Source organism: Taudactylus pleione, unplaced genomic scaffold (genome assembly GCF_031769625.1).
Source record: "Taudactylus pleione unplaced genomic scaffold, aTauple2 ptg000620l, whole genome shotgun sequence".
NCBI lineage: Eukaryota > Metazoa > Chordata > Amphibia > Anura > Myobatrachidae > Taudactylus > Taudactylus pleione.
The window spans coordinates 820,021-837,124 of record NW_028285022.1 but is presented as its reverse complement, the minus strand read 5'-3'; the positions used below and the strand labels follow the sequence as shown (position 1 = coordinate 837,124).

The following is a 17,104-nucleotide window of genomic DNA, read 5'->3' as shown; positions in this document are numbered from 1 at the left end:
TTGAGATAGAACAACGAAGCCCTAGTTGCTACATTCATGCAAGGACTTTCAGAACAAATGAAGTATGTACTGGCATCCCGAGAACTGCCAACCTCTCAGGAGAATCTAATATCCTTATGTATCCGGGTAGACCTTTGTCATAAAGAGTGAGCACGAGAGAGGGGACAGTCTCATTGCTTCAGCTTCAAACTTGCTCCTCAATTCATTGCACCAATTGACTCTCTGGAAGAGCCTATGCAGATCGGGATAGTACATCTTCCTGCTGCGGAAAAGGAAAGGAGGCTTAAGAACAAGTTATGTCTGTACTGTGGCGAACTGGGTCATTTCTTTGTCAGCTGTTCCAAGTGTCCGGAAAATGAGAAGCCCTAACCGATCGAGTGGTGGTCAGGTTAGGTGCACTTAATCACAACCCAAAAGAGGGTAGTTTTCGATTTGATGTGATGCTGCTATTAGGAAACTCTTTGGAGACTCTCAGGGCCTTTTCTGGATTCGAGCGCTGACAGCAACTTCATTACAGAAAAGAAGGTTCAGGAGCTAGGAATTCCTAGTGTTTCCCGCTACAGACACCACTCTATATCATTGGAGTGGATGGGAATAAATTTCTCACGGCTACCATCCACTCTGGAACAACAGAAGTTACCATGAAAGTGGGTGCTCTCTATCTGTAGTTGATAGCCTTCTACATTCTCCCATCGGCTGAGAGTCCGATTATCCTGGGTATTCCATGGCAACTCAAACACGCACCTGCATTAGTTTGGAATGAGTCCCAAATCCTGACATGGGGAGTTCAGTGCCATCAGATGTGCTTGCCAACTATTAGACCTCCACTTTGTGTCATCCAGAGTTAGTTCATCTCCCTTGAGGACCCTTTTCCAGCTCCATACCAGTCCTTCAGGTATGTATTCAGTAAAAAAGCAGCTGAAACCCTTCCAGCTCATCCAGAGTGGGACTGCTCTAGATTTTCTACCTGGGAAAATGCCTCCTAGTGAAAGAACAGTTTCCCTCTTGCTTCCTGAGTCACAAGCAGTATCTGAATACATCAAGGAGAACCTTGAGCGTGGGTTCATCCGGGAGTCTGCTCTGTTTTTTGTTAAAAAAAAGGATGGAGGACTGAGACTATGTATTGACTATCAGGGTGTGAATGCCATCACCATCAAAGATCAATATCCACTACCACTAATCTCGGAGCTCTTTGACCGTATAAAAAAGGTGAAGGTTTTTTTCAAATTAGATCTCTGTGGGGCCTATAACCTAATCTGGATCCGAGAAGAGATGAGTGGAAGACAGCCTTCAACACGCAGGATGGTCATTGCGAGTACTTGGTCATGACTTTTGGTTTAAGCAATGTATCGGCTGTTTTCCAAAAGTACTGTACATGAATGACAGCCTTTGAGACCTGTTGTATAAGTATGTAGTGGTATATCTGGATGACATCTTTATCTTCTCTAAGGACATTGTGAGTCATCGTCGGCATGTACGCAAAGTACTGTCACGACTTCGGGATCACTAGCTCTTTTGCAAGTTGGAAAAGTGCTCTTCAAACAAATGGACATTTGGTTCCTGGGGTACATTATTTTGGGTTCTAGCCTCCAAATGGACCCTGAGAAGCTTTCTGCCATTGTCAAATGGCCCTGTCCGGTGGGGTTGAAGGAAATACAACGTTTCCTGGGCTTCTGTAACTTTTACAGGCAGTTAATCAGGAATTATTCTTCTGTTGCAGCTCCCAACATTGCTCTCACCAAGAAGGGTCAAGAGACCCGGGTGTGGCCTTCTGAGGCAGTGGAGGCATTTGACCAACTGAAGCGGTGTTTTACCTCGGCACCCATCCTGAAGCAACCAGATTGTGGTTTCTTTTCCTACAAGTTTTCAGCTCTGGAGAAAAACTACACCAACAGGGATAAAGAATTGTTAGCCATCAAGCTGGCCCTGCAGGAATGGTGACATCTGTTGGAGGAGGCAAAATACTTACCTCAAAACCGCTCATTGTCTAAACTATCCTCAATCCAGATGGTCACTGTTCTGCGACCATTTCAATCTAGTAATCACTTATTGGTTAGGCAGAAAAAACATCAAAGCAGACGCACTATCCCAGCCATTTATTTCTGCGAAAGAGGATGAAGTTTGGGAGGATAGGCCCATTCTGCACCGGCTTGCTTGTAGCAGTAACTACCAAAGACAAACTTTCTCCAGGGAAGACATTTGTGGCACCTGAGCTCTGTGCAAAACTACTACAATGGGCACATGGTTCGTGCTTCACCGGTCATGCGGATGTGAAAAGGAACCCTGGAGCTAACTGTTAAGGGTATTGGTGGCCAACGGTCCGTCAAGATGTTTAAAGACTTTGTGGCAGCCTGTTCTACCTGCGCTCAGCACAAAGTTCCACCTCACTCACCCCTGGGTCCCCTGCATCCATTGCCGGTGCCTGACAGGTCTTGGACCCATATGTTCATGGACTTTGTCACCGATTTGCCATCAAGGTTTCAATACTATCTGGGTAGTAGTGGACAGGTTTTCCAAGGTAGCTTTACTTTGTTCAATTAAAAGGCTCCAAAGCTAGCAGAGGCTTTCATAAGGGAGATCTTCAGGCTGCATGGGTTCCCTAAGGACATTGTTTCGGACCGTGGGGTAAAATTTACCTCCAAATTCTAAAAGGCAATTTGTAAGTGTTTTGGGGTTAACCTGAGCTTTATATCAGCCTATTATACCCAGAGTAACGGTCAGGTGGAGCGAGTGAACCAGGATTTGGAGACATTAATCTTAATGTACGGGTTGGTCTATCATGATGATTGGGTCTCCTTGCTGTCATGGGTTGCATTTGCGCATAACAATCTGTTCCGTGAGACATTGGATCACTCTCCATTCTTCATCCAGTATGGGTTCCACCTTGTATTACCAGAATTACCAGTCCTTCGGTTGGTATCACTCCCAGTTGTCCATGACATGTTGAGGTGGTTCCTCAATATCTGGAAGGAGGTAAAGAAGAATTTGTTCAGAGCCTCTTCAAGGTATACAATGTTTGGAGACAGGAAGAGGCAGAAGGTACATTTTACTGAGTCCTGGTGACAGAGTTTGGTTGTCATCCAAACATCTGTGATTGAAGGTACCAACGATGTAATTTGCTCGCAGGTACATTGGGCCATTTCAGATCCTCCAAGTGGTCAACCCGGTGGCAAACCGTCTAAATCTTCCAGGCACACTTAGGATACCAAATGTCTTCCACATTTTGCACTTGAAACTGATGGTTCTGAATTGGTTTTCAACATCCTGTGAACCTCCTTCAGCTATTTCAGTGGATCATCAGGCGGTATATGAGGTGAAGCAACTCTTGGACTCTGGGTTTCTTGATGTACAGTCCAATTCCTTGTGTACTGGAAAGGTTATGGTCCTGAAAAACACTGTTTGGTCAAGGCATCAGATATTCATGCACCTCAACTTCTCCGGAGATTTAATCAGAAGTTCCCTGGCAAACCATTTATGGGGTGTTCGGTGCAAACCCCTAGAAGGTGGGGTAATGTCACAGCATGCCGGATCCCGGTGTTCTCTTCCGCTGGTCAGCATCCAGGCATGGGCAGGGAGTCCCCGGCTCCTTCTGTGCAACTGGTTGCAGCTCCTCCTCTTGGTTGCGGCTCCCGTAGGGCTACGCGCACCACTCAGGAATTTACTTAAAGGCACAGGGGCGTCAATTGCGATGTCACTGTGGCCAGCAAAATTCAACTGTCACGATCAGGGCTGTGTGCGCTCAGGGGCAGCGGACCTTACCTGTCTGGACGCTATGGCAGGGTCCCGCTGGTGGAGGTGCGGGCACTGGGGGATCTGCGCTGCATGCCAGGGGGTTCTGGAGGCATACTGTCCTGAATGCCTGAGGTGAGTCTGGGTCAGGTCTGCAGCATGACATGGGGGCTCCCATCTTGGATATGACACATTCCAACCAATCCAGGCAGAGTATTCCGGGCGTCCTAGCAACCAATCCTGCGCTTCCTTTGGGTATTTAAGGGCTGATCTGCAGTCCTTTCATTGCCAATGCAACGTTATTCCCAGCTCTTGCTGGGTGCTAGTTCTCTGTGCTTCTTGCTGTGTTTTCCAGACCAGTTTGGTGTTACGACTCTGCTTGCTTAAGGATCCAGCTACTATCGTTATACCTCTGTGTGCAGCAGCGCTTCTCCTGACTTACGCTCCCAGTTGGGATCCCTGCTAAGGTCCACGACATCAGTGTCCCCTCCGGCTATCCAGTTACCTATAGTTGGTACCCACGTGCCTTCCTGTGTACACGGCCGTCTGAGTCACTCACTATCTAATGGGCCACTCATGAGGTACTCCTCTCAAACCAGTGTCCTTCCAATTCCAGAAGTCTGTTCATAAATCCGCTCCTGATTCCACTCTGGGTCCAAGTCCGCAACCATCGTGACATGAACTACACTATATAAGGAGAAGACTGGCTGCCACTCCTGTGACAGAGTACAGGCTCCCAAACCATACTCCAGCGTTCCAGTGATTACAATAACTTGTTGCTGACTTTGGCTTTGTTTTGTGACCTGATTCCGTCCCCGTCCTTGCGCTACGATTGGTATTCCGATTCAGACCTTGGCTTCCTTCTGTGACCTGTTTAAGTCTGCTCCCTGGTACCGTCTTGTCCCTTTGGTTCTGACTCAGTTTATTGACTACGTAGAAAACCTGCTTGTATTCCAGAAGAACTAATCCAGTGTCCTTACCTCCTTGCGGGGGTCCCTGGAGAATACTGCCGGCATGTTACACTCCGGCCTCAGTACTGGGTCTCGCCAATCCTGAAGTACGGGTTAGCATCCATTATCCGACCATGAGTTCTGACACTATACCAGAGCTGTAACTAGACACTTTGGTGCCCTGAGCCAGAAAGAGCATTGGCGCCCCTCAATTTTCAAGGGACATAATGCACCCAAAAAAGGGCCATGGCTTCATGGGGAAGGGCCAGGGAAGATAAAGGAGAGGTGAACAAGCCTCAACATGGGCGAAACGCGCGTCCTCGGTTCATGACTAATCTGCTAATGTTTTTTTGAGACCAAGTCAGTGCACGCACAGGACTCATCATTCCACACTGGTATTGTATGTTACTGACAGATTACTCTGTCTGATTAGCCTTTATTAATACTTATTTCATTTTCATTTGATCAACCTGCAAATCGCCACTAGGGCAGCATTTTCCCAGTTTATATTTTCTTTTGCCAGCTTGCGAAATTTACATTTTATTCATATATTAAAACATTGCTTATGGTTCATTGTACCTGTTCAGCCAACAGCTGATTACTTGGTCTGACAACCTAATATTTTAGATCAGGTAGCAATATACTGATAGATCATCAATTTGGTCAGCTTAATTATTGAGGTTGAATTTGTTATTTAATGAACAGATATAACTATATACATGATGTTTCTTTTTTTTATGCTGACTGGCTGTCAATTTTTCTTGCTCTAACTTAAATATGTATTCTTGAGATTTATGTGGGATATTTAACCCTATTATTCTTTACCCAGCATATAAAGGGTATTTATATCCTCTGTGTTGAGTACATATTTATAGCTCAAGATACATCTGGGTGCTGCGCTCAATTAATTTAGGTTAATGTACGCAGTGTATTTACCAATGTTTCCTTTCTTTTCTTTTTATATTGTTTAATACCACTTGATTTAGGACTTTTATCACATGTGCTGTACACCGATGACATCTTCATTATTCTCAGTCATATTATCTATTATGTAATGTGTGCATCACTAGTAAGGTATGCTTCTGCATTCCTTCTTTTGAAATTTATCACCAATCAATTGGACGTTTCTGTTGTAAACAGTCCTACATTTCTTTCTTACAAGTCTATATCATGTGCATAGGGCAGATCCCTATTATTTTCAGTGACACCAATTAAACTTACAGTCATATTTTACTGATTATGCCCAAACCCGTCTGATCTTGGAAGCGATACGGTATAAGCCTGGTTAGTACTAGTATGGGAGACCGTCTAGGAAGACCTGGTACTGTAGGATAAAAATATCTGCACTGTTCCAATGGGGTTAATAGGACGGCACATGGTGTAGCTTGTATACCAATATCCGTGGTATTCTCCTATTTCAATAAAGTATATTAACTATTTTTCTTGTGTGGTATGTGAATTGCAGAAATTGTCTTAATAAATATTTTCGCCAATTTATTTATACTTGTTATTATTGGTACCTCTGAATATTATTTTTAATACACATATTAAAAGTTAATTTTTAAACTTAATATCTTTGAATTTTTTCTAAGTGTGCCCCAACAAATTGCCTTACTTCTTTCTTTGTGTTTGATTATATACTGTTTTAGGCTGTGGGAGCACCACCAACACGGAGTTATGATGATTTATATCTATAATTGCAATATGGTTGGTTATAATATTTTCTATTCTTGGTTCTATGCGGAATCTCTCCCTTCTCCTTTACAAGATAAAGGAGAGGCCAGGAGATGCTGGGGATGAAATAAGAGGAAGCTACAAGCAAGAATCATAATAAACAGAAATTTCACAGGCCCAAACAACGCCCCCTGACCTGTGGTGCCCTATGCGATGGCACCGGCCGCACTACCCTAGCTATGGCCCTGCACTATACTATCCATGTCTGTATACATCACATGCTATAGAATCCTTGTCTGTCTACATTATACGCTATACTGTCACTACCATATATAGATTATAGCGTATGTACTACAGACGTAATATGAGTATATGACACGTTCCCCAAGAAACGCTCCCTCCCCAGGTCTCCTATGACCCCAATATGGAAAAATGATGACTTACTGGTATAATTGATTTCTGTTCCTGGATAAGTGATCGGTGGCTTAGTGGTCCTCTTCCTGCGTATAATGATCGGGTCTGGTCCTGTAGTAACATCACCCGTGTATGTCCCTGTAATATAATCATGTTATTACTGAGCAGTCTCATGTGTCCTTCTCTCTGTCTATGCAACGTAATATCTACTATCCTTGTCTGTCTACATAACACGTTCCATAATCCATATCTGGTCTGTCTACATCACATATACTGTCCTTGTCTGTCTATATTACACTCTCTATAATGTACTTGTCTGTCTTCATCACACTCCATACTATCCATGTCTGTCTACATCACACTCTATACTATCCATGTCTGTCTACATCACACTCTATACTATCCATGTCTGTCTATATCACACTCTATACTATCCATGTCTGCCTATATCACTCTATATTGTCCTTATTTGTCTACATCACACACTATACTGTTCTTGTCTGTCTACATCACACGCTATACTATCCATGTCTGTCTACATCACACGCTATACTATTCATGTCTGTCTACATCACAAGCTATACTATCCATGTCTGTCTACATCACACTCTATACTATCCATGTCTGTCTACATCACACTCTATACTATCCATGTCTGTCTATATCACACTCTATACTGTCCATGTCTGTCTACATCACACACTATGCTATCGATGTCTGTCTACATCACACTCTATACTATCCATGTCTGTCTATATCACACGCTATACTATCCATGTCTGTCTACATCACACTCTATACTATCCATGTCTGTCTATATTACACTCTCTATAATGTACTTGTCTGTCTATATTACACTCTCTATACTATCCATGTCTGCCAATATCACTCTATATTGTCCTTATTTGTCTACATCACACACTATACTGTTCTTGTCTGTCTACATCACACGCTATACTATCCATGTCTGTCTACATCACATGCTTTATGTTACAGCACACCAGATTCTGACATTATGTTACCGTGTCCAGCGGGGCTGGACGGCATCCGGGCCGTGGGCATGGAGTCTCTGGCGCCCGCTGCTGAGGTCCCCGGCTCCTTTTTTGCTGCCTAGTGCAGCTCCTCCTCGCAGTTGCGGTTCCCATAGAGCTGCGCGCGCCACTCAGGAACTTCTTTCTGGCACAGGGGCACCATTTGTGAAGCCACTGTGGGTAGCAAATTTGAAGCAGTCCTATATAAGGAGAAGCCTGGCCACTTGTCCTTTGCCAGAGTATAGGCTCCCTAACCTTACTCCAGCATTCCTGTGATTAAATTAACTCGGTGCTGACTTTGGCTTTGTTTTGTGACCTGACTTCCTCTCCTTCCTGGCGCTGCGTCTCGTTATTCCGGTTTGACCTTGGCTTTCTTCTGACCTCTTCACATCTGCTCCCTGGTACTATCTTGTCCATTTGGTTCTGACCCAGCTTGTCAACTACTTAGTAAGCCTGCTTTTACTCCAGAAGAGCACCAGCACCTGTACAAGGAAACCAAGTCTGAGGGCCGCGACCTGCGTGTTGGATGCAAATAAGTCCATACCACCTTGCGGGGGTCCCTGGTGAATACCGCCAGCACATTAAACTCCATGCCTCAGTACTGGGTCTAGCCAATCCTGAAGTACGGGTTAGCATCCATTACCCATTTGTGACAGTATTCTCTGGCAAAACATGGATGCCGCTGGTAAGCTTTCACCTCAAGATCTACTGGAGAACCTCCTCGCCAGAGTCAGGCCAGGCCCGGTTATTTAGTGCCTACAAACACTCATGCAGGCTCAGCCAACTCCAGTACAGTCAGGCCCCAAAGGCTGTCTAGGATTTTTGAATCAATGTTCCATTCAATTTAAGGTCCAGGCGGCAAATTTCTCCTCTGAGAGGACAAAGGTGGCTTATGTTACCTTGCTGTTGTCTGGACAGGCCTTGGCATTGGCATTCGGGGTTTTCTGAACCAGTGCTCAATTCAGTTCGAGGTCCAGGCTGCAAATTTCCCTTCTGATTTCAAGGACAAAGGTGGCTTATGTCATATCACTGCTGTCCGGACATGCCTTAGCTTGGGCATCCCTGTTGTGGGAAAGGAACGATCCTCTGGTCAACAATAGTGCTGATTTCATAACGGCGTTCACCAAAGTCTTTGATGAGCCCGGACAAGTGTCCTCTGCAGTGTCAGGTATTCTGCACCTGAAGCAAGGCAGTCGGTGCAGTTCAGAACCCTTGCCTCCAAGTTGAGATGGAACAACGAAGCCCTAGTTGCTACATTCATGCAAGGACTTTCAGAACAAATGAAGTATGTACTGGCATCCCGAGAACTGCCAACCTCTCAGGATAATCTAATATCCTTATGTATCCGGGTAGACCTTTGTCATAAAGAGTGAGCACGAGAGAGGGGACAGTCTCATTGCTTCAGCTTCAAACTTGCTCCTCAATTCATTGCACCAATTGACTCTCTGGAAGAGCCTATGCAGATCGGGATAGTACATCTTCCTGCTGCGGAAAAGAAACGGAGGCTTAAGAACAAGTTATGTCTGTACTGTGGCGAACTGGGTCATTTCTTTGTCAGCTGTTCCAAGCATCCGGAAAATGAGAAGCCCTAACCGATCGAGTGGTGGTCAGGTGCACTTAATCACAACCCAAAAGAGGGTAGTTTTTGATTTGATGTGATGCTGCTATTAGGAAACTCTTTGGAGACTCTCAGGGCCTTTTCTGGATTCGAGCACTGACAGCAACTTCATTACAGAAAAGAAGGTTCAGGAGCTAGGAATTCCTAGTGTTTCCCACTACAGACACCACTCTGTATCATTGGAGTGGATGGGAATAAATTTCTCACGGCTACCATCCACTCCGGAACAACAGAAGTTACCATGAAAGTGGGTGCTCTCTATTTGTAGTTGATAGCCTTCTACATTCTCCCATCGGCTGAGAGTCCATTTATCCTGGGTATTCCATGGCAACGCAAACACGCTCCTGCATTAGTTTGGAATGAGTCCCAAATCCTGACATGGGGAGTTCAGTGCCATCAGATGTGCTTGCCAACTATTAGACCTCCACTTTGTGTCATCCAGAGTTAGTTAATCTCCCTTGAGGACCCTTTTCCAGCTCCATACCAGTCCTTCAGGTATGTATTCAGTAAAAAAGCAGCTGAAACCCTTCCAGCTCATTGAGAGTGGGACTGCTCTAGATTTTCTACCTGGGAAAATGCCTCCTAGTGAAAGAACAGTTTCCCTCTCGCTTCCTGAGTCACAAGCAGTATCTGAATACATCAAGGAGAACCTTGAGCGTGGGTTCATCTGGGAGTCTGCTCTGTTTTTTGTTAAGAAAAAGGATGGAGGACTGAGACTATCAGGGTTTGAATGCCATCACCATCAATATCCACTACCACTAATCTCGGAGCTCTTTGACCGTATAAAAAAGTTTTTTTCAAATTAAATCTCTGTGGGACCTATAACCTAATCAGGATCCGAGAAGGGGATAAGTGGAAGACAGGCTTCAACACATGGGATGGTCATTACGAGTACTTGGTCATGACTTTTGGTTTAAGCAATGTACCGGCTGTTTTCCAAAAGTACTGTACATGAATTACATCTTTCGAGACCTGTTGTATAAGTACGTAGTGGTATATCTGGATGACATCTTTATCTTCTCTAAGGACATAGTGAGTCATAATTGGCATGTTTGCGAAGTACTGTCACGACTTCGGGATCACTAGCTCTTTTGCTAGTTGGAAAAGTGCTCTTCAAACAAATGGACATGTGGTTCCTGGGGTACATAATTTTGGTTTCTAGTCTCCAAATGGACCCTGAGAAGCTTTCCGCCATTGTCAACTGGCCTCATCCGGTGGGGTTGAAGGCAATACAACGTTTCCTGGGCTTCTGCAACTTTTACAGGCAGTTCATCAGGAATTATTCTTCTGTTGCAGCTCCCAACATCGCTCTCACCAAGAAGGGTCAAGAGACCCGGGTGTGGCCTTCTGAGGCAGTGAAGGCATTTGACCAACTGAAGCTGTGTTTTACCTCAGCTCCCATCCTGAAGCAACCAGATTGTGACCAACCTTTCTTCCTAGAGGTGGATGCCTCTATGGTCAGGGTTGAGGCAGTGCTGTCGCAGAAGGACAAGGAAGGGAACTGGTACTCTTGTGGTTTCTTTTCCCACAAGTTTTCAGCTCTGGAGAAAAAACTACACCAACAGGGATAAAGCATTGTTAGCCATCAAGCTGGCCCTGCAGGAATGGTGACATCTGTTGGAGGAGGCAAAATACCTACCTCAAAACCGCTCATGTCTATACTATCGTCAATCCAGATGGTCACTGTTCTTCGACCATTTCAATCTAGTAATCATTTATTGGTTAGGCAGCAAAAACATCAAAGCAGACGCACTATCCCGGCCATTTATTTCTGTGAAAGAGGATGAAGTTCGGGAGGATAATCCCATTCTGCACCGGCTTGCTTGTAGCAGTAACTACCAAAGACAAACTTTCTCCAGGGAAGACATTTGTGGCACCTGAGCTCTGTGCAAAACTACTACAATGGGCACATGGTTCGTGCTTCACCGGTCATGCGGATGTGAAAAAGAACCCTGGAGCTAATTCTTAAGGGTATTGGTGGCCAACGGTCCGTCAAGATGTTTAAAGACTTTGTGGCAGCCTGTTCTACCTGCGCTCAGCACAAAGTTCCACCTCACTCACCCCTGGGTCCCCTGCATCCATTGCCGGTGCCTGACGGGTCTTGGACCCATATGTTCATGGACTTTGTCACTGATTTGCCATCAAGGTTTCAATACCATCTGGGTAGTAGTGGACAGGTTTTCCAAGGTAGCTTACTTTGTTCAATTAAAAGGCTAAAAAGCAAGCAGAGGCTTTCATAAGGGAGATCTTCAGGCTGCATGGGTTCCCTAAGGACATTGTTTCGGACCGTGGGGTAAAATTTACCTTCAAATTCTAAAAGGCAATTTCTAAGTGTTTTGGGGTTAACCTGAGCTTTTAATCAGCCTATTATACCCAGAGTAACGGTCAGGTGGAGCGAGTGAACCAGGATTTGGAGACATTAATCTGAATGTACGGGTCGGTCTATCATGTTGATTGGGTCTCCTTGTTGTCATGGGTTGAATTTGCGCATAACAATCTGTTCCGTGAGACATTGGATCATTCTCCATTCTTCATCCAGAACGGGTTCCACCTTGTATTACCAGAATTACCAGTCCTTCGGTCGGTATCACTCCCAGTTGTCCGTGACATGGTGAGGTGGTTTCTCAATATCTGGAAGGATGTAAAGAAGAATTTGTTCAGAGCCTCTTCAAGGTATACAATGTTTGGAGACAGGAAGAGGCAGAAGGTACATTTTACTGAGTCCTGGTGACAGTTTGGTTGTCAACCAAACATCTGTGATTGAAGGTACCAACGAAGTAATTTGCTCGCAGGTACATTGGGCCATTTCAGATCCTCCAAGTGGTCAACCCGGTGGCAAACCGTCTAAATCTTCCATGCACCCTTAGGATACCAAATGTCTTCCACATTTTGCACTTGAAACCGATGGTTCTGAATTAGTTTTCAACATCCTTCAGCTATTTCAGTGGATCATCAGGCGGTATGTATATGAGGTGAAGCAAATTTTGGACTCAGGGTTTCTTGATGTACAGTCCAATTCCTTGTGTACTGGAAAGGTTATGGTCCTGAAAAACACTGTTTGGTCAAGGCATCAGATATTCATGCACCTCAACTTCTCTGGAGATTTAATCAGAAGTTCCCTGGCAAACCATTTATGGGGTGTTCGGTGCAAACTCCTAGAAGGTGGGGTAATGTCACAGCATGCCGGATCCCGGTGTTCTCCTCCGCTGGTCGGCATCCAGGCACGGGCAGGGAGTCCCAGGCTCCATCTGTGCAACTGGTTGCAGCTCCTCCTCTTGGCTGCGGCTCCCGTAGGGCTACGCGCACCACTCAGGAATTTACTTAAAGGCACAGGGGCGTCAATTGTGATGTCACTGTGGCCAGCAAAACTCAATTGTCATGATCAGGGCTGTGTGTGCTCAGGGGCAGTGGACATTACCTGTCCAGACGCTATGGCGGGGTCCCGCTGGTGGAGGTGCGGGCACTGGGGGATCTGCACTGCATGACAGGGGGTTCGCATGCCAGGGGGATCTGGAGGCATACTGTCCTGAATGCTTGTGATGAGTCTGGGTCAGGTCTGCAGCATGACATGGGGGCTCCCATCTTGGATCTGACACATTCCAACCAATCCAGGCAGAGTATTCCGGGCATCCTAGCAACCAATCCTGCGCTTCCTTTGGGTATATAAGGGCTGATCTGCAGTCCTTTCATTGCCAGTGCAACGTTATTCCCAGCTCTTGCTGGGTGCTAGTTCTCTGTGCTCCTTGCTGTGTTTTCCAGACCAGTTTGGTGTTACGACTCTGCTTGCTTCAGGATCCAGCTACCATCGTTATACCTCTGTGTGCAGCAGCGCTTCTCCTGACTTACGCTCCCAGTTGGGACCCCTGCTAAGGTCCACGACATCAGCGTCCCCTCTGGCTATCCAGTTGCCTATGGTCGGTACCCATGTGCCTTCCCGTGTACACGGCCGTCTGAGTCACTCACTATCTAATGGGCCATTCATGAGGTACTCCTCTCAAACCAGTGTCCTTCCAATTCCAGAAGTCTGTTCATAAATCCGCTCCTGATTCCACTCTGGGTCCAAGTCCGCAACCATCTGTGACATGAACTACACTATATAAGGAGAAGACTGGCTGCTACTCCTGTGACAAAGTACAGGCTCCCAAACCATACTCCAGCGTTCCAGTGATTACAATAACTTGTTGCTGACTTTGGCTTCGTTTTGTGACCTGATTCCGTCTCCGTCCTTGCGCTGCGATTGGTATTCTGATTCGGACCTTGGCTTCCCTCTGTGACCTGGTTAAGTCTGCTCCCTGGTACCGTCTTGTCCCTTTGGTTCTGACTCAGTTTATTGACTACGTAGAAAACCTGCTTGTATTCCAGAAGACACCAGCACCTGTGTGGAGGCAGCTAAGTCCATACCTCCTTGCGGGGGGTCCCTGGAGAATACTGCCGGCATGTTACACTCCGGCCTCAGTACTGGGTCTCGCCAATCCTGAAGTACGGGTTAGCATCCATTATCCGACCATAAGTTCTGACACTATACCAGAGCTGTAACTACACATTTTGGTGCCCTGAGCCAGAAAGAGCATTGGCACCACCTCAATTTTCAAGGGACATAATGCACCCAAAAAAGGGCCATGGCTTCATGGGGAAGGGCCAGGGAAGAGATAGGAGAGGCCAGGAGATGCTGGGGATGAAATAAGAGGAAGCTACAAGCAAGAATGATAATAAACAGAAATTTCACAGGCCCAAACAGCGCCCCCTGACCTGTGGTGCCCTATGCGATGGCACCGGCCGCACTACCCTAGCTATGGCCCTGCTCTATACTATCCATGTCTGTATACATCACATGCTATAGAATCCTTGTCTGTCTACATTATATGCTATACTGTCACTACCATATATAGATTATAGCGTATGTACTACAGACGTAATATGAGTATATGACACGTTCCCCAAGAAACGCTCCCTCCCCAGGTCTCCTATGACCTCAATATGGAAAAATGATGACTTACTGGTATAACTGGTTTCTGTTCCTGGATAAGTGATTGGTGGCTTAGTGGTCCTCTTCCTGCGTATAATGATCGGGTCTGGTCCTGTAGTAACATCACCCGTGTATCTCCCTGTAATATAATCATGTTATTACTGAGCAGTCTCATGTGTCCTTCTCCTCTCTGTCTATGCAATGTAATATCTACTATCCTTGTCTGTCTACATAACACACTATACTGTCCATGTCTGTCTACATCACATACTATACTATCCATGTCCGTCTACATAACACGCTATACTATCCATGTCTGTCTACATCACACTCTATACTATCCATGTCTGTCTACATCACACGCTATACTATCCATGTCTGTCTACATCACACTCTCTATACTGTCCTTGTCTGTCTATATTACACTCTCTATAATGTACTTGTCTGTCTACATCACACGTTATACTATCCATGTCTGTCTACATCACACGCTATACTATCCATGTCTGTCTACATCACACTCTCTATACTGTCCTTGTCTGTCTATATTACACTCTCTATAATGTACTGGTCTGTCTATATTACACTCTCTATACTATCCATGTCTGCCTATATCACTCTATATTGTCCTTATTTGTCTACATCACACACTATACTGTTCTTGTCTGTCTACATCACACGCTATACTATCCAGGTCTGTCTACATCACACTCTATACTATCCATGTCTGTCTACATCACACGCTATACTATCCATGTCTGTCTACATCACACGCTATACTATCCATGTCTGTCCACATCACACACTATACTATCCATGTCTGTCCACATCACACACTATACTATCCATGTCTGTCTACATCACACACTATACTATCCATGTCTGTCCACATCACACACTATACTATCCATATCTGTCTACATCACACACTATACTATCCATGTCTGTCCACATCACACACTATACTATCCATATCTGTCTACATCACACGCTATACTATCCATGTCTGTCTACATCGAACGCTATACTATCCATGTCTGTCCACATCACACGCTATACTATCCATGTCTGTCTACTTCACACGCTATACTATCCATGTCTGTCTACATCACACTCTATACTATCCATGTCTGTCTACATCACACTCTATACTATCCATGTCTGTCTACATCACACTCTATACTATCCATGTCTGTCTACATCACACTCTATACTATCCATGTCTGTCTACATCACACACTATACTATCCATGTCTGTCTACATCACACACTATACAATCCATGTCTGTCTATATCACACTCTATACTATCCATGTCTGTCTACATCACACACTATACTATCCATGTCTGTCTACATCACACGCTATACTGTCCATGTCTGTCTACATCACACGCTATACTGTCACTACCATATATAGATTATAGTGTACTACAGACGTAATATGAGTATATGACACGTTCCCCAAGATACGCTCCCTCCCCAGGTCTCCTGTGACCCCAATATGGAAAAATGATGACTTACTGGTATAATTGGTTTCTGTTCCTGGATAAGTGATTGGTGGCTTAGTGGTCCTCTTCCTGCGTATAACGATCGGGTCTGGTCCTGTAGTAACATCACCCGTGTATCTCCCTGTAATATAATCATGTTATTACTGAGCAGTCTCATGTGTCCTTCTCCTCTCTGTCTATGCAATGTAATATCTACTATCCTTGTCTGTCTACATAACACACTATACTGTCCATGTCTGTCTACATCACATACTATACTATCCATGTCTGTCTATATCACACTCTATACTATCCATGTCTGTCTACATCACACTCTATACTATCCATGTCCGTCTACATAACACGCTATACTATCCGTGTCTGTCTACATCACACTATATACTGTACAATCTGCTACATCATATGCTCTATACTGTACTATCTGCTACATCTCACTCTATACTGTACTGTCTGCTACATCTCACTCTATACTGTACTGTCTGCTACATCTCACTCTATATACTGTACTATCTGCTACATCTCACTCTATATACTGTACTATCTGCTACAACACTATACATCACACTATATACTGTACTGTCTGCTACATCTCACTCTATACTGTACTGTCTGCTACATCTCACTATACTGTACTGTCTGCTACATCTCACTCTATATACTGTACTATCTGCTACAACACTATACATCACACTATATACTGTACTATCTGCTACATCACACTATATACTGTACAATCTGCTACATCATATGCTCTATACTGTACTATCTGCTACATCACACTCTATACTGTACAATCTGCTACATCACACTCTATACTGTACTGTCTGCAATATCACACTCTATACTGTACTATCTGCTACATCACACTCTATACTGTACTGTCTGCTACATCTCACTCTATACTGTACTGTCTGCTACATCACATGCTGTATACTGTCACTATATATTAAAACATGTATTATTTATATATGACAAGTATCCCAAAAAACACGCACCCGCCCCAGGTCTCCTGTGACGCCAGTACAGATAACTGATGACTTACTGGGATAACTGGTTTCTGTCCCTAGATCAGTGATCGATGGCGCAGTGGTCGCCTCCCTGGTTGTATAGATCGGGTCTGGTCCTGTAGTAACATCACTCGTGTATGTCACTGTAATATAATCATATTATTACTGACCAGCCTCATGTATCATTCTATAATCTGTTTATGTAT

The 17,104-nt window shown here is 44.7% G+C and overlaps 1 protein-coding gene across 1 annotated transcript in view; it reads right to left on the bottom strand.

The window, feature by feature from the left end:
- LOC148479330 (uncharacterized) overlaps window positions 1-17,104 on the bottom strand; it is a 212,260-nt gene that overhangs the window by 135,580 nt on the left and 59,576 nt on the right. The window contains exons 9-12 of the mRNA XM_088454607.1: window positions 16,934-17,041; window positions 15,905-16,012; window positions 14,414-14,521; window positions 6,798-6,905 (exon numbers count right to left, since the gene is read on the bottom strand). Coding sequence (XP_088310733.1) covers window positions 6,798-6,905; window positions 14,414-14,521; window positions 15,905-16,012; window positions 16,934-17,041 — 432 coding nt within the window. The remainder of the gene's footprint in view (window positions 1-6,797; window positions 6,906-14,413; window positions 14,522-15,904; window positions 16,013-16,933; window positions 17,042-17,104) is intronic.